At 41.7% G+C, this 25,480-nt stretch overlaps 2 protein-coding genes and 1 long non-coding RNA gene across 4 annotated transcripts in view; all 3 read right to left on the bottom strand.

Annotated features, from left to right (window-relative positions):
* The window catches only part of LOC146490513 (protein NLRC3-like), a 241,437-nt gene that overhangs the window by 205,659 nt on the left and 10,298 nt on the right, over positions 1-25,480 (bottom strand). The gene's annotated exons all lie outside the window — the stretch shown is intronic.
* On the bottom strand, positions 414-21,520 carry LOC146490515 (protein NLRC3-like). 2 transcript variants are annotated; one of them, XM_085153089.1, is made up of 6 exons: positions 21,468-21,520; positions 20,720-20,772; positions 11,905-12,189; positions 7,815-9,606; positions 892-1,065; positions 414-667 (listed from the first exon to the last, which is right to left on the bottom strand). In XM_085153089.1, the coding sequence occupies exons 2-6, from the start codon at positions 20,766-20,768 to the stop codon at positions 448-450; spliced, it is 2,520 nt and encodes an 839-aa protein (XP_085009215.1). In that variant the 5' UTR covers positions 20,769-20,772; positions 21,468-21,520; the 3' UTR covers positions 414-447. The 2 variants fall into 2 exon arrangements, with proteins under 2 accessions (XP_085009215.1, XP_085009216.1); XM_085153090.1 differs by lacking the exons at positions 414-667; positions 892-1,065 and having other exon boundaries at positions 6,817-9,606; positions 21,468-21,514.
* Positions 21,464-23,797, bottom strand: LOC146490514 (uncharacterized). The gene is made up of 3 exons (XR_014872703.1): positions 21,828-23,797; positions 21,645-21,743; positions 21,464-21,575 (listed from the first exon to the last, which is right to left on the bottom strand). It is a non-coding gene; the product is annotated as an uncharacterized LOC146490514 (long non-coding RNA).

Genomic DNA, 25,480 nt, shown 5'->3' with positions numbered 1-25,480 from the left:
GAATTTTGCTGTCCTGGAAAGCTCCTCACCCTCCAGCCTGATCACGTTGGCTGGAAGATGTTATGTTCTTTTTAAAAATGGAGAAAATAAAATTTAGACTCAGAAGAAATGTTAATAAGTTCTCACAGATGTGGCAGCCTTTTATCATTTACTTTAACTCATTGAAAACACTTACAACAGACTAAACTTTTGTACCACAGGGTTCCCTTTTGTTATGGTTTTGGGAGGGAGTTAATTTGTTTTTTTAATTTTTATTTTGTTTGTTTGTTTTTTTGTTGTTTTCTGTGTGTGGGTTGTTGTTTTTTTTGTTTTTCTTCCTTTTTTCCTTTTTTTTCCTCTCTCTTTTTTCTGTTTTATTGTTATCATCCTAATCTTAATGGACTAATTTGTTTTGATATATGTCTTTATATCGGTTGGTACTTGCTTTATTGGGCCTGATATGTCAAATTACATGTGCAAAACTTTATAAATAAAGAGGGAAAAAAAATCTGACCTCAGAGTATTTAGTTTACAGTTTAAACTTTGTAGTCCAGCAGACAGAAACTTCACTCCTGAATCCTGCACATTTTTGATACTCAGGTCCAGCTCTGTCAGAGTAGAGGACTGAGAGCTGAGCATTGAGGACACAGCTTCACAGTTTTTCGCTGAAAGTTCACAGACGTTGAGTCTGAAAATGAAAACATGAACAAAGACTGATGTTAAAGTGTAATCAGGGTGCAATAACTAATCTTATATTTTAAGAATCCTTGTTGTTTTATGCTGAGCAGATGTGGTACGAAACAACAGTAAATTGATCAAGTTTACCTTTACTGTTTAAATTGCTGGATTTATTTTCTCAGTTAAAAACAAAACAAAACAAACAAAAGAAAAAAGAATACAAATCGGTCAGACCTCAGAACATTCAGTTTGGCGTGAGGACTCTCCACTGCAGCAGACAGAAGCTTTACTGCTGAAACATTCAGGCTCTTGGTGCTCAGGTCCAGCTCTCTCAGACTACAGGACTGGGAGCTGACCACTGACAACAAATCTGTACAGACGTCCTCTGACAGGTTACAGCTGCTCAGCCTGAAAAAATAACAAGAACAACAAAACAATAATATTTATTATCAAATAAAATCCCTTTATATGTTGAACCTTAGTAATCAAATGTGTACAAATGAGTACACTACAATGCACAATTAAATAAAAAAAGTTCAAGAATTTAAGTGTAACAGAAGAAAAATATTTCAAATTAAACACAATTATTCCAATGTATGTAAATGGAAACCAGTGAAGAGCAGATTAATTTAGTGACAGTAGTTCAGTGTCTGCTGGCACAGGCCTGTGAGTACTGCAGTATTACAGTTACTACAGTACTGCTGGTCACTTTATTAATTCTAATATGTGTATTACTGTAAATGTACTTATAAATAATGTATCACATCCTGGACTTGGTGCAGACTCTCGTTTCATTTTCTGTCTAAAAGCTGCTTTGGCTCATTCCCCTTTAAAGCCCCGCCCTCCCTAAAGGCCAACTTTATTTTGATTGGATGATTTCATAAAGCAAACTGAAGGGCAGTAGCCAGTTATCATGAGCTCCATCTCCTCCACCTTCTGGTTTAGAAATTATAAGAAACTGTAAACCTCATAAAAACTCGTCTTGATGCATGCTCAATCACCCAGGTTAGTAAATCCTAAAAGTTGATTCTGTTCATCTGGACGTAGCGCTTTCAGTGGGAGAAACGTTTCGTCACTCATCCAGGTGACTTCTTCAGTCTCAGCTGACTGCAGGTTTCCAACCCTATAAAAAAGGACATTTGCATAATGACTTAAACCAGCCCACTGAAGGAACAATAGGCTGGGAGGTCAGTTCCTTGACCATTAGGTTTCAGTCATTATGCAGATGTACTTTTTATAAGATTGGGGAAAGCTGCAGTTAGCTGAGCCTGAAGAAGTCACCTTGATGAGTGACAAAACGTTTCTCCCGCTGAGAGCGCTACGTCCAGATGAACAGAATCAAACTGTGGGGCCTCATAAAATCATGATTAGAAATCTTCTCAGATGTATTTTTACATTTTAGATCCACAGCAACAAGGTTCACAGCAGGACGTCTCTGTTCAGTAATTATTATGCCCATTACCTGCAAACTGTGAGGTACGCAGGTAATGTCAGGTAAACACTAGCTGTCTGAAACTGTTCCTGTTAAATGTGTGTATAAAGGAAATAAGCTGGAATACAGAGACTGGATGGATCTGTGCTTTGACTTTGACACCAAACATTTCTTCCTGTTAAAAGGGAGTTTTTCCTTCCCACTGTCGCCAAAGTGCTTGCTCATAGGGGGTCATATGATTGTTGGATTTTTCACTGTATCTATTACTGTACGATCTACTGTACAATATAAAGCGCATTGAGGCGACTGTTGTTGTGATTTGGCGCTATATAAATAAAATTGGATTGAATTACATCCCATTTCAGGTACCTGGAACCTGAACCTTCTCTGGAAACCTGGGACGCTGGCGGGTTTCTCTTGCTTACCTATCTGCTCATCCTCTTTCTTTCTGCTCGCATGATGATTTCCTGGTTGAGTTTGTAAAGACTTTTGCTCAGGACCTTCTTGCTGTGCGGCAACAGTGCTAACCACCGTCCGCTGTATTTTTTCAGTCATTAAATCAAACCATGAAAGATCAGCTTGCTCCTCGCGATGAACCTGTCTGTTTTTGATTCCACACCAGGGTCTGCCCACTGGTAAGTTCGGGGATAAGGGTGGAGGATACTCACACAAACAAAAACAAAAAAAACCCAGATTGCAACTCCAATTCTCTGTGCTAGTTAACCAGGCCTTTCAGGCTCTTGTTCAATCAGAACCTCATGGAGTCTGAGTTAGCGAGACAGTTAAACATCCCTCTATGCGCCCTTAATCCGCCCATTCCCACTAAGTCATTAAATAACCGAGTGTCCCCTCACATAACTCACCGCACAGAGCCTGTCACCCCTGGCAATCACAAGAAAACACCTTTTTTGCTTGGGGGGGGGGGGTGTCATGCTGCTGTCATGGTCTGTGTGAGCGGCTGTGGTTTCCCACTAGACTCTGGTTTCTGCCTTTGGGTGAAGCCTGGTCAGCCTGTCCATTGTCCACACCTGACAGTAATCTACTAGGCTGAATATAACATCAGCACTCTCAACAACTCTGCTAACCTCCTAATCCTCGGATCATCTACTCACCCTTGCAGTTCAGTCACGTTTTCCTGGATGCTGGTCTTCTTGATTCACTCACAGCCACATTAATGCCTTTCGTCTCTTAGACTTACTGGACCACTTTGCCTGGATTCAAAGCTAACAAGTACTCACCCAGACCTCACCACCTGCCTTCCCCAAGTTGCTTTTCAACTACTGACAAGTAAATGGTAAATGGACTGATTCTTATATAGTAAGTAAAGTAAGTAAAGTAAAACTTTATTTATATAGCACCTTTCAAGATAAAAATCACAAAGTGCTTCACAGAAGCTAAAACCTAAAAATAAAAATCAACCAAAAGCAAGTTCAAAAAGATGAGTCTTTAGCTGTTTTTTAAAAGCGACCACTGAGTCCACAGATCTCAGGCTCGAAGGGAGAGAGTTCCACAGTCTGGGGGCCACAGTTCCAAAAGCTCTGTCGCCTTTTGTTTTCAGCCTTGTGTGTTGAACAGCAAGCAAGCCCTGGTCACAAGACCTCAGGGACCTGCTGGGAATGTATACATGTAGAAGTTCACTTATATATATTGGTGCTTGTCCATGAAGAGCCCTGAAAGTCAAGGTCAAAACCTTAAACTGGATTCTGAATTTAACGGGGAGCCAGTGCAGCTGAATCAGCAGGGGTGTGACATGGGAAAATTTGGAGGACTTGGTCAGAAGCTTTGCAGCAGCGTTCTGAACGACTTGCAGACGCTCCAAAGAGGCTTTACACAAACAAGTAAACAAAGAGTTACAATAGTCCAGACGGGATGAAACAAATGCATGAATAACAATTTCTAGTTCGGAGCGCGATACAATGGGACTCAGCTTAGCAATGTTTCTCAAGTGATAAAAACAGGAGCGAACCAAAGATTTTACATGGGCATCCAAAGTTAGAGCTGAGTCAATACTAACACCAAGGTTCCTAATAGACGGTTTTGCAAATGTAGCAAGTGGACCCAAATTTTCCATAACACTAGGTATAACATTTTTAGGAGCACAAACAAGAACTTCAGTCTTCTCCTCATTCAGTTGAAGAAAGTTTCCAGCCATCCAACATCTAATGGAGTCTATGCACTTATGCAAAATCTGTAGCTTGGAAACCTCATGGGGCTTAAAGGAGATATATAACTGAATATCATCTGCATAGCAGTGATACGAAATGTCCTCAAAAGTGCTCAATAATTGTTGAAGAGGAAGTAAATACAATAAGAATAATAAAGGCCCCAGAACTGAACCCTGTGGCACACCACAAGCAAGAAAAGTAGAAGAGGAACTGTACTTAGAGGTAGCCACAGAAAAGGATCGTTCATGCAAATAGGATTCAAACCAGTCCAAAGCAGCCCCTGATATACCCACCCAGTGTCTCAGCCTATCTAGCAGAATATGATGGTCCACAGTATCAAAGGCGGAGGTCAGGTCCAACATCAACAGAACGGAGCATTCTCCTGCATCATATCTCATCAAAATGTCGTTGGAGACTCTAAGAAGTGCAGTTTCAGTAGAGTGAGCTCTACGAAAGCCAGATTGGAATTTATCCAGAATGCTGTGTTCATCTAGAACAGCTATAAGCTGCTTAGCCACAACCTTTTCTAAAATCTTAGAAATGAACGGTAATTTTGAAATCGGTCTGTAGCTACTAAGAAGAGAAGCATCAAGCTTAGGTTTTTTTAACAGTGGGTGAATGACAGCATTCTTACAATAAACAGGGACCTGACCAGAAACCAGTGAGGTATTGATAATTGTAAGCACACAAGGACCAACAGACAGAAAGACATTTTTAAACAAAGATCCAGGTAAAATATCAAGAGAGCAGGAGGATGCTTTCATTGAATTAACTAACTTGACCAGCTCAGGTAAGGACACAGGTAGAAATCTTTCTAAGATTGAAGGCCTAGCTTGAGTTGGAGCAGACAAAAGAGACATGGAAGGAGAGATATTGTTCCTCACATTACTGACTTTTTCAACGAAGAAGGAGAGAAATTTTTCACAATCTTCATTTGATGTAATTGGAACAGCATGTGGAGCAGGAGCAACAATATCATTAATGGTGTCGAATAGCACCTTAGGGTTTCCTCTGCTCTTGGACACCAAGTCTGAAAAATAGGCCGCCCTCGCATCTCGAACTGAAGTGTTAAAAGAGACTAAAAGGTCCTTTAAATGAAGAAGATGGACATGCAAAAGCGTTTTCCTCCATAAACGCTCAACCTTACGGCAGCAACGCTTTAAGGAGCGAATGCTGTCATTTATCCAGGGAGATGACTTAGAAACCGGAGCAAGTCTAGTTTTGACAGGACAAACATTGTCTAAAATACAAAGACAATGATTATTAAAAAGATTTGTTAGAAAATGAACATCATTATAGGGAGATAGAACTAAATTAAAAGCCTCGGAAAATTTAACAGCAGTAGAGGAAGTTAAGATGCGAGAGCTAACCAAATGTCGAATAGGAGAGAGGGATAAATGAAAAGACAGATTAAAAAGAATACAGTGATGATCCGAAATAAAAATATCCTCAGTACAAATAGAATCAATGTTTAAACCTAAAGTAAAAACAAGGTCTAGTGTGTGTCCTTTGGTGTGTGTGGGACCAGACACATGCTGAGTAAAATGAAAAGAGTCCATGACGCTAAGGAAACCTCTGGCAAAGAGGTCAGAGTCATCATCAACATGTATATTAAAATCCCCGACTATAACCAGTCTGGACAGCTTCAAAGTCGAGGATAAAAAGTCACTGAACTCCTTTAAAAACATACTGTTTAGGCCAGGCGGACGATACACTACAGCACAGTAAAATGGATCTTTATGTCCAATTCTAACTAGTTGTAGTTCAAAGGATGAAAAATGCCCGACCAACACTGCGCGACAGTGAAACCGGCTTCGAAACACCGCAGCGACACCTCCTCCTCGACCCGACGTCCGAGGCTGGCTGATGAATGAGAACCCACTCGGACAGAGTTCGATGAAGGATGAAAAGTCGCCATCACGCTGCCAGGTTTCGGTTAGAAATAAGAAGTCCAATTTCTTGGAAAGAATAAAATCGTTCAGCAGGAACGTTTTATTAGTCATTGATCGAGCGTTAAAAAGCGCCACTCTCAGCGAAGTAGAAGACGCATTATTAACAGAAGCGGCCCGATTTAGGGGACGAAGAAGCAGAGAGTTTGATCCGCGACATTCATAGGTTCCACTCACCGCGGGGATGGGAGACCAAACAACAGGAGAGTCTGGATGAACACTCCTGAGGTAGCGCCGTCTCATAGATCCAGGTATAGTTAATCCCCGCTTCCAGAACAGTCTGAGTTTTACCTGGACACCTGCTCTTTTTCCTCTCCTCCTCCGTGACTTGCGCGGACGCAGAAAGGCGCCACTGATGACACCTAACGAAAATCCAGACACCGGTGTCGGCAGCGGATGATGGAAAATACCGCAGGAGGATAAGGCATCTTGACTTATCATAGAGGATCGGATGGATAATAGCGTCAGGCGATCATAGACAAGGGCAGCCAACACATTAGTGACAAAAAGCGAAAGCAAAAAGGCCGAAAAAAACAGCACAGAGAAACCACGACCGGCAGCGGCGAAGCCAAACACAGGCGCCATCTTACCGGAAGTGTCCGGTAAGAAATAAAATAGCATTTTTCTACTTTCCCGGAGTACTCAAAGCGCTCTATACAACATGCCACATCCACCCAATCACAAACACTTTATCTGTACTTAGTGCTTTCTAAGTACATTCACACACATTCAAGTTGGGGTTAGTATCTTGCCCAAGGATACTTGACATGCAGACTGGAGGAGCCAGGGATCGAACCACCAACCTTCCGATCAGTAGGTCAGATCAGACCAGCTTTACCTCCTGAGCTACAGAAACCCCAAGTAAGACATTGAAGATAACCTCGTTCACTTACTGTAACCTCCACCAGTGATCTTTCTGATGCTGCTCTACCTCTGTTACAGTGACTCAGATTACCATCAACCAAGACACATTTCCGGAAACCTACCATAGAGCCCACTTCATGCTCACAGCTTCAAGTACTTGACTTCCGCCATAGTTCACAGTTCATGTTAAAAATTCCAAGTGTCAAGTTCCTGTGTGTAAATAAAGCCTTCACGTCTAGTAATATTCAGTTCCTTCACCTTTGTCTGTATTTTGGGTTCACCGTGTTGTTCTGGCCACACCGAGGTAACAGATTTATATTTGAAAAACAGAGAGACATTGGGGATTGCAATAAAGATGAGACACAAACCAGACCTTAAAATAAGAACATCTGAAAAAGATGTAGGTGCAGTCTGGTAGCTCAAGTATTTGCTTTAAAAGAACAGAGTTAAACTCCTGGTTGTTGGAGACAAGTGAAAAACTGGAGGATAATAAACCTGTCAGAGGGGCTGAAGGATCAGAGCTCATGTTCTTATAGGCTGGATCTGGATTGTACTTTGATTAGAGTTAAAGACAAAAATATTTCAGAAATGCTGACATGTCCTGCTGGAGAGAAATATTTAAAGTATCATATTTGACTAAGTGACTATTTTTTAATTTTTCTTAAAAGCCAGTGTTCTTTGAAATGAGCACCTCTGATTTATTTCCCATGATTTTAAGAATGAAGCGATGAGTTCATGTTTACTTACAGAGCTTTGTTGGAGGCTTTGACCACTGGCAGCAGCCTCAGAAGAGCCTCCTCTGAAGCAGAGTATTTCTTCAGGTCAAACACATCCAGATCTTTTTCTGATGACAGTAAGACGTAGACCAGAGCTGACCACTGAGCAGGAGACAGTTTATCTGTGGAGAGACTTCCTGATCTCAGGAACTGTTGGATCTCCTCCACTAGAGAACGATCATTCAGTTCATTCAGACAGTGGAACAGATTGATGCTTTTCTCTGCAGACAGATTCTTACTGAGCTTCTTCTTGATGTACTGGACTGTTTCCTGATTGGTCTGTGAGCTACTTCCTGTCTGTGTCAGCAGACCTCGTAGGAGACTCTGATTGGTCTGCAGGGAAAGACCCAGGAGGAAGCGGAGGAACAAGTCCAGGTGTCCATTTGGACTCTGTAAGGCCTTGTTCACAGCACTCTGGTAGAAGTGTTTCTCTGCAGATTCTCCTGTTTCAGATTTCTTGGAGGTTGTTTGTTCTTCCAGCAGATTGAGTCCAGAGTTGATGAAGGTCAGATGGACATGAAGAGCAGCCAGAAACTCCTGAACACTCAGATGGATGAAGCAGAACACCTTGTCCTGGTACAGTCCTCTCTCCTCTTTAAAGATCTGTGTGAACACTCCTGAGTACACTGAGGCTGCTCTGATATCGATGCCACACTCTGTCAGGTCTGATTCATAGAAGATCAGGTTTCCTTTCTGCAGCTGATCAAAAGCCAGTTTTCCCAGAGAGTCAATCATCTTACTGCTCTCTTGGCACCAGTGTGAATCTGTTGCACGTCCTCCATCATACTTGACCTTCTTCACTTTGGCCTGAACCACCAGGAAGTGGATGTACATCTCAGTCAGGGTCTTGGGGAGCTCTCCTCCCTCTCTGGTTTCCAGCACATCCTCCAGAACTGTAGCAGTGATCCAGCAGAAGACTGGGATGTGGCACATGATGTGGAGGCTTCGTGATGTCTTGATGTGGGAGATGATCCTGCTGGCCTGCTCCTCATCTCTGAAACGGTTCGTGAAGTACTCCTCCTTCTGTGGGTCAGTGAACCCTCTGACCTCTGTCACCCTGTGAACACAGTCAGGAGGGATCTGGTCTGCTGCTGCAGGTCGTGTGGTTATCCAGAGGCGAGCAGAGGGAAGCAGGTTCCCCCTGATCAGGCTTGTGAGAAGTACATCAACTGTGGTGGGCATCGTAACATCAGTCACACTCTTAGTGTTGTTGAAGTCCAGAGGACCTCGACACTCATCAAGACCATCAAAGATGAACACAACCTGGAAGTCTTCAAAGCTGCAGATTCCTGCTTCTTTGGTTTCAGTAAAGAAGTGATGAACAAGTCCCACCAAGCTGAACTTTTCCTCTTTCAGCACATTCAGCTCTCTGAAAGTGAATGGAAATATGAACTGGATGTCCTGGTTGGCTTTGTCTTCAGCCCAGTCCAGGGTGTATTTCTGAGTTAAGACTGTTTTCCCAATGCCAGCCACTCCCTTTGTCAGCACTGTTCTGATTGGTTCATCTCTTCCAGGTGTGTCTTTAAAGATGTCTTCTTGTCTGATTGTAGTTTCTGGTCTGTGTGGTTTCCTGGATGCTGTTTCAATCTGTCTGACCTCATGTTCATCATTGACCTCTGCAGTCCCTCCCTCTGTGATGTAGAGCTCTGTGTAGATCTGATTCAGAAGGGTTGGGTTTCCTGCTTTAGCGATGCCCTCAAACACACACTGGAACTTCTTCTTCAAGAAAGACTTTAGTTTAGGCTGACACTTCTGAAGATCATCTGAATCGAAAAAAGAAGGAAAAATACAAATATGGTTTGAAGGAGCTATCTGACGTACTTTGCCCTTTGTTGAGCCTATCATACGTTTTAGTTTTTAATATACTTATTCTACCAGAAATTCATTCAAAAAAGGGGCTACAGGAATTCCTAAATGTAATTCCTGAAAACAGCCACATTAAATGTTTTGAACCTACACATCTGCATTGCTTTGCAGCTTTTCATATGTCCTGATGCCAACATGTGCAGGCTAAACAGGTTTCTGCTTTCTGTGCCTCTTCTCCAAACTTTGTTACCAAAAATAACAACATTGAAGTATCATAATGTACCCCACTGCTATGTTATTTAACAAAGCATCTGAGAGGGATTCAGTAATTCACATTTAATTCTTGTCGTAAATTACAATGGCGAAAGATAATGTAAACCCTTTCTGGCCACACAAAATATGTGCCTTCTCGTTTGGCTCTTGGCGAAGGCAGTCGCACTTTTCTCCTCTCCTCCTTACCCTTATCTTCCCTGCTTAGCATCTTGTGTCCTTGTTTTGTCTCGTGTGTATTTCACTTCCCTGGAACACTCTCTCACAGTCTGTGTCTAAAACCTAAAAGAGAATTATGGATTTGATCAACTGGTCTCTGAATGCTATTGACACCCTTTTCTCAACGAGAAGTCTGGGCTCGGGAGAGCCCGAGTGCCCTGGAGGGACTTTCCCTGCCGGATACACGATGGACGGGTGGGAGACATGGAGGATCGTGAGCCTGGCGGGACTGTCGATCGAGGACGCTGAAGATATCTACCTATTCGGAACCATGATAACAGGGTTCTCTTGCTGATCGGAGCTGGCTTGGCCCTGGCTTATCGGAGAATTAAGAGAGCGGAACTCCCACAAGGCTGCCCGCTGGGATTGAAACGATGGGACGAGGTGCGGCTTCTCAGAAAGGGCTCACTGATTGCAGCATGATTAAGAGCTTGGAGGCGCTAAGGGCTGCAGTGAAGGCTCAGAATAACACCTCTGAGCGTATATTGGATTACATCAGGGAAGAATCCACTCGGAACAACACCTCAGGGCGGAAGCTGGATTACATCGCGGATCAGTTGGCTGCGGTCGTGAAGTCTCAGAATCTGCTCGGTGAGCAAAAGACTGAAAAGACCACAGAATTGAAGGTAAATAACATCATGGAGAAACTCGCAGCTATCCAACGGGAGATTAAGAGACCAGTGTCGGTGTCGGAGTGTTAAAAACAGCTTGAAATTCTCATGAGTTGTTTGCAAAAGAAAAATCACCATTATAATGCGGCTACCCCTTCGGCGCCAGTTGTTGGCTCAAGGCCGGAGCTGAACAAAAACTCCCTGATAACGACTGTGTTGAGTCTGTTCCTTCCCATTCCATGCAAGGCCACCTGGGTTGGCTGGTAGACTGTTTACTTAGCCTGATAGGGCGGAGGACACTGTCTCAGCTGAACTATGGACACGCACACACATACATTTACACTGATAAGCACTCACTCATCCTCCCTCCCCTTCCAATGCCTTTGATGCTTGTTGCATCCTGGGAACACGAGGTGGGTCTGGGCCCGCGCTGGAGAGTCGTGGCAGGATGGCTGCTGTGTTGCCTGGGATTACTCCTTATCCCCTACCCAACCCTGTTGCTGGTCACGTGCTCTATAATGTTGTACTGTGGACATTGATGTGCTTTCTGCGCAGAGGAGATTTTTTGTTTCCTGTTCTCATGCTGCCCTCCTATAGCCCAGCATGAGTAGAGGTCTCTTTTTTTTCCCCTTGTACTTTCCCATTGTAGTGTCCATTTCAGTGTTTTTTCTATAATGCAACGTTCTCTGACTTGTATCCTCATGTGATGTCTCTTTTGTGTGTGTATGGTCGCAGGGCGGGTTCATTCCACTGCAGGGCAACCTGCCACTGCAGGTAGCGAATAAATTTGAACTTGAACTTGATTATATAAAAATGTGGCATTTTTTTCATTAAACATTTAAGTCAAATGACTGATGCTTTTCTTTTTTAAGGCAATCAGTTTGCATGTTTTTTAAAAGTAAAGAACACTTGTGTTTAATTAAATACAGCTCACATTAGATCTAAGTAGTTTCACAGGTTTATGATGATCATCAAAATTCCTCCACGTACTTTAGAAAATATTTTTGCAGGCATTTAACAAATCCAAACATTCATCATAGAATGATGTACTTGCCCTCTCCTTTTTCTTACAATGAATTCTGAGGTTCCACTTTCACATCTCAACAAACTGCAAGGTGACCATTTTTATTCATGGTCTATGATGCATGACCTCACCTTGTTGAGCAGATGTATCAGAGTTTAAATGCAGCTGAGAGAAAAGAGAAGGATCTTTGATCTGAAGATGTTTGATTGTTTTCTTGCATGCTTTGTCTCCTTTTTTCCTCACTGTGTCGATGAAGCTGCGTGCCTTGTCTGCTCTGACTGGGTTCCCCTCCAGTATCCATTCTTTCTCCAATTCATTTATGACAGTGTCACATACGAGGGCCTCAAGGAGCTGTGTGAGGATTTCTGTTGTTACCCTCCAGACAAAGGCTGACCGCACCCTGGCAAGCTCCTCCTCTACAGGAAGAAGAAAGAGACATAAACATGCTTCTCAGTCAAAATCATGTGAAAAATACAGTGGAACCCCGACTTACGAATACCCCATGTCACGAAATATTCAAGTTACGAAGGCACTGAACAGCAATATTTCTGCCCGTGGTACGGCAAAATGCCCGTGTAACAAAATCCGCTGGCTCTGATTGGCTGAGCCTACAATGCCCACAATGCCTTCCGAATCATGTGACAACCCCTTAGCTTCTGTACTTGCGCTTCGCTGTTCCACTTGAACGACGTATTGTTGTTCTAATTAGCAATTAGCCTATAGCCTATCGTTCAGCATCGCCTCACTTAAAAGGCGCGATGGCTGCTTCGACTTACGAAAGACCCTCGGGAACGGATTAATTTTGTAAGTCGGGGTTCCGCTGTATTCTAACTTTGTTGAATTAACACTTCATCATCTCATCAACAAATACTGAATTTTAGGGTGTGTGGGGTTAAAATGATGCCAGCTTAAAATGAAACTGAAGAAAAAATTGAAACTGAAAAATAATATTGTAACCGATACACAGATGATCTGTATTGCTATGCAGCTGTTCTATATTGCTATACAGACGGGCAGGTATACAGGTATACTCAAAAGTGTTAAATGTTTTGGTGTTAGTGGTCTTCTTGCAAAAGTAGAGTTAATTTTACTCTAAGTAGAGTCACATTCTTTTAATGTAACTCTGAGGTGTAAAATGATAGTAGTTAAAATCGAGTGTTAAAAATTAGTGTTTCTATGTCAAATCTGGAGGTGTTACATTGGAAACATTAACTCTTGACCTCTTAACTCCTAGAGGGGCTATGACACCAATAGAGTAAATTCACAGACTCCGCCCCCAGCACGGCTCCAATCGAAGCTGAAGTGAAGCCGTTTCAGAACATGTTGCTCTACATATTTGAGTTGTTTGCCATGCTTGGTAAGTCATTTTTTCAAAGATTGCTTCAATTATTATTATTAGCTTTTACTTCTGTGGCTCTTTGGAGTTGAGACAAAGCTGTGTGAAAGGCATTAGCCATGTTGCTCGCTGATAGCATAATATTCTGTTTTAGCTAGCTGAAAGGTATTAGCCATGTTGCTCAGTGATAGCATAATATTCTGTTTTAGCTAGCTGAAAGGTATTAGCCATGTTGCTCAGTGATAGCATAATATTCTGTTTTAGCTAGCTGAAAGGTATTAGCCATGTTGCTCGCTGATAGCATAATATTCTGTTTTAGCTAGCTGAAAGGTATTGTTTTCGGGCAAATACCACACCCTTGAAAAATAGCTTACATGTGAATTTTCAGTCAAATTTTTGGTCAAATACACCTAAAACAATGTCTAGAATGTGAAATGTTGGTATAATGGTGCTACTTGAAGCCTGAAAATGATCTCCCATAAAAAAACGAGCAAACAGCAGTAGCAGACGTCCTGACTGGGTTCTACGTTAGCATTTAGATCCCTCCAGAGTTTTGTGCACACGGTTTAGGTAAAAATGAAAAAGGTTGAGGTTTTACATTTACTTCAGTATTACCTGTTGCCTGCGTCCTTGTCTTTTGGGAAAATACTTTACACAACTAATGGCTCAAAAAGGATTCCTTTATTTTACTGTGCTGCAATTGATTTGTGCCATTAATTAGTGTCAACTAATTTTTATTCAATCTCCACATAGGATATGCTTGTGAAGATGGAATATGGGGGAGAGCAGAAGTGCGTTGAAGTTCCACAAAGTGATGAATGAAGGACATGCATATTGTATTGAAGAAATAAGTGATGAGAATGCTGTTATTTGCATTTACCAGCTCACCTATGTCAGACCTTTTGATAAACAAAATTCTAATGAAAGTGAGAACATGTACACTGTTACATCTTTCAGAAAATGTTTTGAAATTGTGGTGCACAGTTCAGAATAAATGTTTTTCAAAAACCATTGTGTCTTTTTAGTAAATGTTTATTTCCATAAGAAATTTCTAGAAGTTCAGAACAGTAAAATTCCAGATTTTTAGAATTAACCCTTTAAAGCCGTTCAGAGCGGGCACGCTCTGTTTTGTGTAACTATTTTTAAATCCCGGTAGCTCTGCAACCACGTGAGCTAGCGCAATAATTTTTTTTGCATATGAAACCGGAGGAGTTGTACTTACATCTTATGCCATCAGCTTGTGCTCGGTCACAGTTTCCTTCCACATAAAGCTTTGCAAAAACTGCATAAAAAGCGCTTGCAGCAACAAAAACATAATATTCCAGAAACACGCTTTGCTGATCCGATCAGCTGTTCATAACACTTCCTACGTCGGATTAGACGTCAGCGCGAACTATCGCATGTCCGCCATGACCTGGCCGAAACCGGAAGTGACGTCATTTTCGCGGAAATGTAGTTTTTTACCGTCCAGGCCTCAATGAGCCTATACTGGTGTTTTTAAAAGTTATGTTTGACTTTATGACTTTCTGTGTGGTTTCTGGGATGCTTAGGACTCATATTGCACTGCTGGAAATAGTTTATTTTGATGCATATGCTGCTTTTTTGCAAATTTGCATTATAATATTTATTTTCGTTTTTCCTGCAGTATATAAAAATTGGTGTATTTCAAAAATAAAACTATGAAGACACTCAAAATAAATTTCCTGTGGTGGGAAACTATTTTGTGCAACTTTTTTGTATTTACAGTTTTGAGGGATAAGCCTCTTAAATTTCTCTAACTAGAAATATATGTTAAAAAAAAAAAAAACGATTTTCAATTTTTTTGTAGTTTATTGCACTTTTTTGCAATTTATGTAATCACTATGCACTTAATTCATACATATTATTAAAATCTAGGCTGTAATGGTTGTATTGATGTATAGCAACTTGAAATGCTCCCAAAAATGGCACTACAGCATGTAAAAATATAAAGTAAGCTCTGGCGGACTTGGTTCTATGGTAGGTCTTAAAGGGTTAATTAGAAGATAACTCTTACGTAGTTAAACTAAAATACTCTTTGAGAGTTAATATATAAACTCTTAACACCTAGTTAGCATTAGTAAGTGTTAAATGATCAACTCCAGACTCCTGATTTGGTGTTTGTCACTAAATCAGAGTTAACGTACCAACTCTCCAAAAAGAGTTAAATTAACACTCTCTGGTGTGGACCCATATAGACACTTTAATAGTGTTGAAATCAAATCTGACAGTGTTAATTTGGACATGCTGGATTTGCTGTGTATGAACAAATATACATATATAAAGATGAAGCACTGTGAGGTAAACAGATCTACAGAGTGCTATGAAAATATCTACAGTAGTGGAAGCGTAGCTCTCTAACAGTGTACACACTATAACAGAGACTACACCATGTCAGTGTCCTAAAACTACAGCAGTAACCAACGTGGTGAATGTTGATAATGAAAGGATCATGGTCACTGGGAGGAGGAGTGTAGAAGGGTTCAGTGAGTGTGGATGGAAAGGCTCAGCAGAGGACTGAGTTCAGTAGGGTGACAGCTGTGGGGAACAAGCTGTTCCTAAACCTGCTGGTTTTAGTCTGAAGGCTCCTGTAGCACCTTCTGGAGGGGAGGAGCTGGAGGAGTTTATTGGCAGGATGAGAAGAGTCCCTGAGAATGATGCGCGCTCAGCGTAGAAATCTCTTCCTGTGGACATCCTCAATGGCAGGAAGTAGAGTCCCTGTGATGTGTTGGGCGGTTTTCACCACACGCTGCATTGCCTTGCGGTCAGCAACAGAGCAGTTCCCACACCAGACTGTGACACAGTTGGTCAGGATGCTCTCTATCACACAGTGGTAGAAGTTACCCAGTATGTCATTAGACAGGTGATTCTTCTTCAGGGTCCTCAACAAAAAGAGGCGCTGATGGGCCTTCTTGACCAGGCTGTAGGTGTTAGTTGACCAGGACAGATTCTCAGAGTTGTGGATTGCCAAGAACTTGCAGCTAGAGACCCGTCCAACAGCTGTGCCGTTTATGTAGATGGGGACATGGGGGTCTCTCTTCTCTCTACTGAAGACCACAATGAGCTCTTTGGTTTTGCTGGTATTCAGGAGCAGATTATTGTCAGCACCACACAGCTAGGTGCTTTACTCTTCCCTGTAGCAGACTCATCATTGTCACTGATGAGACAGTCATCGTGGTGTCATCTGCAGACTTGATGATGGAGTTGGATCCATACTAAGGTCTGCAGTCATAGAGGAACGGCCTCAGCACACAGCCCTGTGAAGTGCCAGTGTGAGTGTGACAGTGGTAGAGCTTAAGCAGGGCGATATGGCCAAAAATATTTATCACGATATATATTTGAAAATTTGCGACAACGATATAACTGACGATATAATTTCTGCGAGACAAAATACAACTCCCCAACTTTACTAGCGCAAAAAAAACCCCCATCCATTTATTTTCACTTAAAACAAGCAGCTGTTTTTTTATGTGCATTAAAGCTATATAAACATTTAACAGTGCAAATGCAAATTCCTTGCTGAAAGTTTAACCAAAGGGCATCTCCAGTAGAAATGGGCTGATATATCCTGAGCATAACCATGTATAATATCCACTGAAAGAGGTGCTTTGCTACATTAAACTGCAGTGTGCCAAATAAAAAAGTCAAATATTTATTTTTTGGACCATAAGGTGCACGGGATTATAAGGCAACAAAACAGTCAGATAAATCAAACTTTATTCAACTCATTCTTCTTTCTTCCTCCACTTCTGTACCATTGATTCATTAATGTTGAATTCTCTCGCAGCTGCTCTATTCCCATGTTGTTGCAGTATATGAATGACTAACCTCATATTGTGGATGGATTATCTCAGTTGTTCTCCTGACTGAAGTTTGGTCCGTTTACAGCATCCTGCCATGCGATTACATTTGTCTCTAACCATCAGAAACCTTCACGTTAACTTTTATCGAGTGGAAAAGTGTTAGCGTTCATCCTCCAGCTTCACTGTTTATGTTATGCTAACATAGCTGTGCCGCTAGCGATCACGTAGCACATCATTATATACCACCTAGCCCAACTTCAGCAACCCTACAAACGTCACTGTGGTGTAGCTTCCTGTCTTCATTCATGTTGGAAGTGATAGCAGAGCTGTACGTTTGATTTTTTTTTTAAATCTCTCAGTCAGAACATGCTATAGCATGCTTAGGTAACTAGCGAAACTAGTGAGCTAACTTCCTGCTAACTTCTAACTCCGTTAAATGTAATGAATTTTGTTTTCGTGGATGCCTGGATGTTAAACGTCATAGTTACACCTGGTAAAGCAGCAATGCTGATCGTTTTATTACAGATGGAAGAATTTAGACAGTTTTTAACTCTCAGTGATGTTCGTTTGACTTAAAGGACGGAGTTTAGGACCCAGATTACGCCCAGATTTCCGTTGTTGTTGCCAAGCATTGTACCGGTATTACCATGAACGGTATAATATGGCCCAGCCCTAGTAGAGCTGTTATGGCCTGACCTTACATGCTGAGGTCTGTTGGTCAGAAAGTCCATGAGCCATGATCCAGGTACAGATGGAGTTGTTGAGTACAAGATCCACAAGTTTGGTGATCAGCTTGGAGCGAAGAACTGTACTGAATACTGAGCTGAAGTCAACTAACAGCATTTTTGCACAAGTATTCTTGTTGTCCAGGTGTGAGAGTACACAGTGAAGAGCTGTGGATACAGCATCCTCTGTACTCCATTGTTTTGATTGACAAATTGGTGAGGATCCAGTGTGGGGGCAAGCATGTCTTGAGATGCATGTCCTGTAATGCATCAGGGCCAGCAGCTTTTTGAACTTTGCTTTGTGTAATGTTATAAATAGTTGGGTAATCCTCAGAGTCTCTGGACTTTTACATAAAGATATTATATTCAGTTTATTCCTGTAGAAAGTTCCATCCATCCATTCGCTTCCGCTTATCCTTTTCAGGGTCGCGGGGGGCGCTGGAGTCTATCCCAGCTGTCATAGGGCGAGAGGCGGGGTACACCCTGGACAGGTCGCCAGTCTGTCGCAGGGCCAACACACAGGGACAGACAACCATTCACACTCACATTCATACCTAGTGACAATTTGGATTATCCAATTAACCTATCCCCACAAGCTGCATGTCTTTGGACGGTGGGAGGAAGCCGGAGTACCCGGAGAGAACCCACGCAAACACGGGGAGAACATGCAAACTCCACACAGAAAGACCCCGGCCTGATGTTGGAATTGAACTCAGGACCTTCTTGCTGTGCGGCAACAGTGCTAACCACCGTGCCACCGTGCTGCCTCCTGTAGAAAGTTATATACTTAAAAATATATTATCCTCTCTGGTTACTCTGGTATAAATGACTCTGAATCACTTTATTGTAAATAACACACTATCTGCAAAAAACTGTGAAAGAATTCCAGATCACAAGTCTGTAGTTCGACATACAAGTGACGACCTTTGACCTTCATCAGTTTTTATTTAATTGTGTCAGAGAAACTCAAACGTGCTCTTCATGCAGCTGAGTACATCAAGTGTTTAAAACGGAAGCTGTGCAGGTCTGAGATCAGCAGCTTTGTGAAACACCAAGCTGACGTCCTGTTAATGCTGATATATTGTGACACAGTTACATTTCAATTCAATTTAATTATATAGCGCCAAATCACAACAACAGTCGCCTGAAGGTGCTTTATATTGTACAGTAGATCGTACAATAATAGATACAGAGAAAACCCAACATTCATATGATACATTGGTGATTGATGCTTTTGTCTTTGTTTTTATCAATAAAACAGCTGCAGCTTTCACTACAGCACATGTGGTGCTTTAACCTTTGTACTGTTTTCATCAGTTCATTCTGCAGTTAACATGTGAACATGTTGGATGATCTGTCTGCTGTCACTGGGTGGTGCTGAGGTCTGAATCTGAGGACAGCTCCTGTAATCACAAAGACAACAGAACCATCACAAACTGAAATATGAAGTTTATCTCAAATCTGAAATAGAGCTGATCCTTCTGTCCTCACACACCCAGGATCTGAAGTTCTTCTCTTACATTTCTTTAGTTCTTCAGCTCTGCTGACATACGAGCTGTTTATTTTTTAAAGCCGTAAATACCAACAGATTTTCCAATATAATGTTAACCTTTGAGTTGTTGGTGCTTTGTGAATGTGAATCTCCATACATGAGCAGATGGAGCAGGTTTCAGTGGTGGTTCAGTCTGCTGCTGCACCGTGGTCACCAACATACGGAGGTATCCTAACAAATATTAATGCTTTTAATTAATGCTTTTTTCCCTCTCAAAGGATGTAAGCTGTACTGCACATGTAACTTTGTGAACAATACCTCAATAAGAATGATTCAGACTGTTTTATTTAACCTGAATATTTGAAACAAACTTAGTAAAAACAATACACAGAGTCAGTGCTAAAAATGTAATCAGTGGAAAAATGAAACACACATTTTAACTTAAGCTGCCAAGCAGAAGTATTTGGTTTGAGTACATAAATATTAGGCTTTGCTATTTAATCTGTAATTAATGATTAATGAGGGGTTACTAAAGTGCAAGCCTTTTTTAAAATATGTGTTAATATCCTTACAGATGTGGCAAAAGAGTGAAAACATGCTGCTGTTTGCACATATTTAATAATCAGCTCTGCACAGGAGCTGCAGCAGAGTCCAGCCTGTTGCTCTTACAGTGTAATACTCATAATAAAAGTACAGTAACTGTGGTTAGTCAGTGACTGAGCAGCCCGGAGCGTTTCTGTTAATTTCGTTCACCTGCACGGGTTAGCTAAACACACTTTACAAAACAAGTTTTCCCGACAGCCGAGTGCTCATCTTAGCTAGCTAGCTAAGGATGTTAGCTACAGATTAGCTTACAAACACCTTTCACTTACCAAAAATATTGTGGCGGCTCTCAGGTCCTTCTGTCAGGCAGATACTGAAGAACACCTGAGTCTGTCAGTTTGAAACAGTCGGTAAACGCTGGACCTCCTCTCAGCGTCCCCGCTCTATGTGCCGTTCAGAGATACGCAAGTTTCTTCATGACTGCGGCTGCTGCAGATATTAGGTCGTCCATGATTTCTACAGTCACTGGTCAGCAATATAATGTGCGCAAACATATGTGGCTCATATATGTGGCTCCGCCCCTCAAGCGCGCCCTCAGATGTCTAAACAGTGCCAGCTAATTGAAGCTGAAAAAATAACTGTACGTAGAAAAAAAACGATGTAAGTGTGAAAACATGGCAGTGAGTGAGTTTTTTCTTTAAATTTCTATAATTATGTTTTTTCACTATCATTTTTTTTTCACTTTCAATACATTTGTTTCAGTTTCAATATTTTTTCAGTTTCGTTTTAAGGTGGCATCGTTTTAACCTCATATGTGGGTTCGAAGTCCAAAAAAGTCCAGTTGTTTCTCTGCCAAACTCCTTAGACTGGAAGTTCTCATGTTATAAAAATGTCCCAAAGAAAGATTAAGGCAAAGATTAGGACAGGTTACAACTCGTGAATTTTATGTACTTATCACAGTTACAAAAAAGAATCTGCCTGAAGTCTATACATCCATACGTCTCATCATACAAAGCACTGATCTCCTACCTGCTGATGGAGCTGCTTTGACTGGCTGTTCTTCAGGTTCTTCCATCATCTTTCTATAAAAACACGAGAAGATGATTTTACCAAAACAAACAGTGAACACAGTCTGGGTGTCACATCATATGAATTTGTGTCATGGTTTAGTGTACGGGCCACACACACTAAAACTGATCTGTGTGAAAGAACATCGATGACATGTCAATGCAGTGATAACCTCATGATATTTGGGGAATAGAGGTTTTTACTTTTTCAGATATTTGTTCAGTATAATGATTAAATAATCTGACAATACAAACCTAAAACACTTTGTTCCCTGTCTGCGACTTTGTGCGAAGTTTTAAACTTAAAATACTTCCCCACATATGTGACTGTGGTCTCTGGGGCCATTATCCTGAAACACTGGGGCTCAGCCCTGAAAGCTTTGCTATCTTCACTTGATAACAGCAGCTGTTTAAAGTTCTTATGAATGTAAATGTGAGACACTGTGTGCTCACAGCTAAAGGCTGCAGTCAGCTGTGTTAGAGCGTCCAATGATCCTTTAATAAACACTCAGAGCTCCATGTTAAGGAAGTTAATTAATAAAAGTGGGATGGAGACGTGACTGTGATGGTCCAGATGTGTCTTAAACCAGATGAAATGACAGCTGAGCCTGTGTGTCCTTTGAGACACTGCTCTCCAACAGAGATGCATTTTACAAACCAGGAAACATCAAATCATTTAAATCAGAGAGTTCATGTTACTAACAGCTCACCTCTCTGCAGCAGACTGTGATTTAAATTTGATGTAGCGCTCTTCAGACCCGTCACTCTGTAAGGACACAGAGCTGAGTGGAGGTCCAGGTTTGAGTCTCTGATGGATCCTGAAAAAGTTATAAATCTTCAGTAAAATTCTCATCACATTTCAGCTGATATTATTGGTGTTAGCTTACCTTTTCTCAGCTGACTGTCTTTGCTCAAATCTCTTAATGACATCTTTGACTGAGTTACTTTCAGAGGACACAGAGCTGGGTGGAGGTCCAGGCTGGTTCCTGTGAATAATGATGGAGCAGTGATGTGAGTGCTGAGCTGTGACATGGAGAAGAGTCATGGACAGTTAGAGATGGTCATCTCACCTCTGAGCTTTGGTCTGGCTCTCATGTTCCCCACACAGAGTGCTTTTAGAGGGAGGGGCTCCCTCCTGTTTGCTCTTACTGCCACCCATGCTGCTGAATTCAGCTCACACACACTTTCTACCTTCACCTGCAGAGGAAACACAAATCATTCATGTGCACATCAACTGAAATCCTCCTTTCCATCATGTGTGCTGTCCAAATATCAGCTGCTTCTTTCCTGCTTCATCTCAGTGTCAGCTGAATGCAGTCAGACAGCAGTGTGAGGCAGAGGAAGCTGCCATCAGCTGCTCTACTATCAGTCCACTAGATGGAGCCTGAAGCACACACGATGCATTCACTGACACACACTGATTCACTGTGACTGGAAGCTTCAGTCAGTTCAACACGTGTGAACAACATTTTAAACATTTCAGCTGATCCATGATTCAAAGAGGATCAGCAGAGTTAAAGCTTCACACTAATTCTTCCTGCTGAGTTTGCAGAGAACTGCACACACACTGATTCACTGCTAATGAGAAGCTTCTTCCATCCAGTAATTCATCATCCATCAGCTCTGCTGCTGCTCTCAGTCCTGGACTCTGATCACAAACTAAAAGCAGCTTTTTAACTCGTGTCTGTAAGAACTCTTAGTGTTAGCTTAGTGTTAGCTTAGCGTTAGCTTAGTGTTAGCTTAGCGTTAGCATGCTGTGTGGCTAGCTTAGCGTCAGAGCTCTGCAGGTGTGTCGTGTGTAAATATTAATCACAGTGACAGTAAAGGAGGTAAAGGGCTGTGACGTCATCACGTACGCTGCGTCCTCTGTGGGCTCTGAGTGAACTCACAAAGTACAAACTACAAGTACACAAACACGAACGTAGCTCAGAGTGGCGGACACACTCGGCCTCGTTGGTCCAGCTGTGAGTCCGTTACCGTGAACTATGGAGCGGCAGATTTGTGCTGAACTAAGCTGCACACAGCTGATGTTAGCCAGGAAAACATTACACACTGACTTTAATGGAGAGACCGGAAATACAAACACACACAGTTTGTTGTGTGAAGAAATCAAACATGAGCTGAACAAACAGTAAAGTTCCTAAAGACAAACTGTTAAAGGAGGAAACAAAGCAAACTTACAGTTTCTTCACACACCAACAACAAGCTCCACTCCACACCTGGACACTAAACACGGACACACAGGTGAGCTGCTTCCTGGAAGGAGGCGGGGCTCCACCTGAAACTCAGCACAGGTGGGAGGGGCTCAGCTCTGTGTGTGCTGATGTGTTAACTTTAAAAATCTGCGTCTGACTGCTCAGACTGAGTCAGAGTAAAGTTCACATGCTGACGTGTGGAGACATGAAACCTTGTTGTAGCTGCAGGTGTGAACACACTGATCCCAGATCAGCTCTGCTGTATTTGTAACATGAACATTTCTGCTGCAAAGCTTCAAATGTTCAGCATGTTTCTCTGTTTCCAGTCTATAGATCCAGTCACACTTTCTACCTTCACCTGTGCAGGAAAGACTGAGAGCAGAGCTGAAACCAAGCGTCCAATCAGGGAGCAGCATCAACACCTGAGCTTCATTCAGACTCTGTTATTGAAGATGTTGTTGGTACAAAGTTCATCTGCTGCTCACATGAATCCATGAAAGATTTATTTCACTGAATGTTTCTTCAAAGCTCATTTCAACCTGTTGAAGTCATGAATGAAAGTGCAGACTGAGAGTGGATCACATGATGTTTAAGGTGTGTCATGTGACATGTTCAGTATTGTCACACATGTCTAGATTGTCCCTGATATCATAGCTGCTCAAACACTGATGATTATATTTGAAGAATTATTACTGATGGCAGCAAAGTTTGAATGGAGCTCTCTGTCTGTGCTGATTTGTCGCCCTCTGGAGGTCAAAGCACAAACTGCATGATGTCACTGTAACCACCACAGTGACAGGAAGTGTTTTTATGACTGAAACACGGAAATGATGCTAACGGCTGTCGTTAGGCTCACTGACAGCAGTGCTGATGTGTTGACAGGACTGTACAAAGACTCAGAGTCTGACTCACACCTGAACAATGAGGCTGTGCAGCATCGTCCTGTCACACCTGCCCTGCAGCTAAACCACTCGTTTCAGTTTGAGTTTCTGTCTCCACCCACAGGAATGCATTGATACACTGTTGATAACGACACGAGAGCAGACGTGTTACAGAAAGCAGAAAAATAACCTAAACACCTAAATAACATAAAACAGAATATTTATTAATATGTTTAATTGATCTTTAAAAACTTTTCTGCTCCTCAAATCTTTTGTTCAAGTTCAATCTGAGAAGCTTGGAAAGAAAAGCGTCTTCTATAAGTTTCTCAAAGAAGTCCACGATCTGTAGGCTCATGAAAGTTCATTTTGTTGTTTTTTGAGCAGAAACACCAGAGTGTAGAGCAGGAAAACGATCCCAGCAGGACGTCTCTGTTGGGGAAATATCCCAGTTATTCCCCTGAGCCTGGTTAGTGAACTGAATCAGAGCTTTTCATCGATCCTACAGGTGCTAACATACAAACACGATCAGCAGCTTCTCTCATATGGAGAACACACTTTAACATCTGCAGCAAATCCTGTGTTTTATGTTGATGTGACCAACATCTTGTGTTGAGTCTTTGAAGATGAGGAACACAGACAGTGGATACAGCAGGACTGTTTATTCAGGGCTTTAATACGACTGAACTGATGCTTCACATCCTGTTTAGAGACGATCGACCAACACAGGCTCAGTCCTCACTCATCACACGGACTTCAGTCACACTGGGATCAACAGAGGAGACTGTTCACCATCACAGTTCAGCAACAATAATCAGAGCTTTTCTCTGCCTGTCTTGGTGAGGATCACATGTTCTGACACACAAAATATCTTCTGCTTTAACTCGTCTCTCTTTTTTAGTTTGGTTGTTGTGTTTTTTACTCTTTGTTCCTGTCAGTGTCAAATATGAGAGCAAACTGTTCTCCAGCTTCACTGTGCTAATGTTATGCTAACATAGCTGTGTCGCTAACAATCACGTAGCACAACATTATATACCAGCTAGCCCAACTTCAGTAACCCTGCAAACGTCACTGCTGTTTAGTTTCTGTCTTCATTTATGTTGAAGTGACAGCAGAGCTGTACGTTTGAATTAGTTTCAAAAATCTCAGTCAGAACATGGTATGAAATGTTTAGGTGGAAACTAGCGAGCTAACTTCCTGTTAACTTCTAACTCCGTTAAATTTAATAAATTCTGTTTTCATGGATGTTAAACTTAATTGTTACACCTGGTAAAGCAGCAACGCTGATGATTTAATTAAAGATGAAAGAATTTAGACCGTTTTTAACTCTCAGTGTTCGTTTGACTTTGGGACCTGAAGCTGACGGAGTTTAGGACCCAGATTACTCCATGAAGCTCCTCCCTACGGCAGCCGTAATGCTCCGACAATCCATCAAGCAGTGCAGCTTACCAAAGTTGTACTAAAACATTTTTAACAGATTTCTGCAGCCAAAATCTGTTCGAGGTCAGTAAGCACAACCAGAATTCATACATAAGGCACACTCTGGATTTTTGAGGAAATTAAAGGATTTTAAGCCTTATATTGTGGAAAATACGTTATACAGAAGAAAAGAATATATCGTGATATATATCGTTACCGCACGTGCTTCAA

The sequence above is a fragment of the Neolamprologus multifasciatus genome, unplaced genomic scaffold (genome assembly GCF_963576455.1).
Source record: "Neolamprologus multifasciatus unplaced genomic scaffold, fNeoMul1.2 chr03_unloc_1, whole genome shotgun sequence".
Classification (NCBI taxonomy): domain Eukaryota; kingdom Metazoa; phylum Chordata; class Actinopteri; order Cichliformes; family Cichlidae; genus Neolamprologus; species Neolamprologus multifasciatus.
Note: the sequence above shows the minus strand (reverse complement) of the source record. Positions and strands in the feature narration are given on the sequence as shown.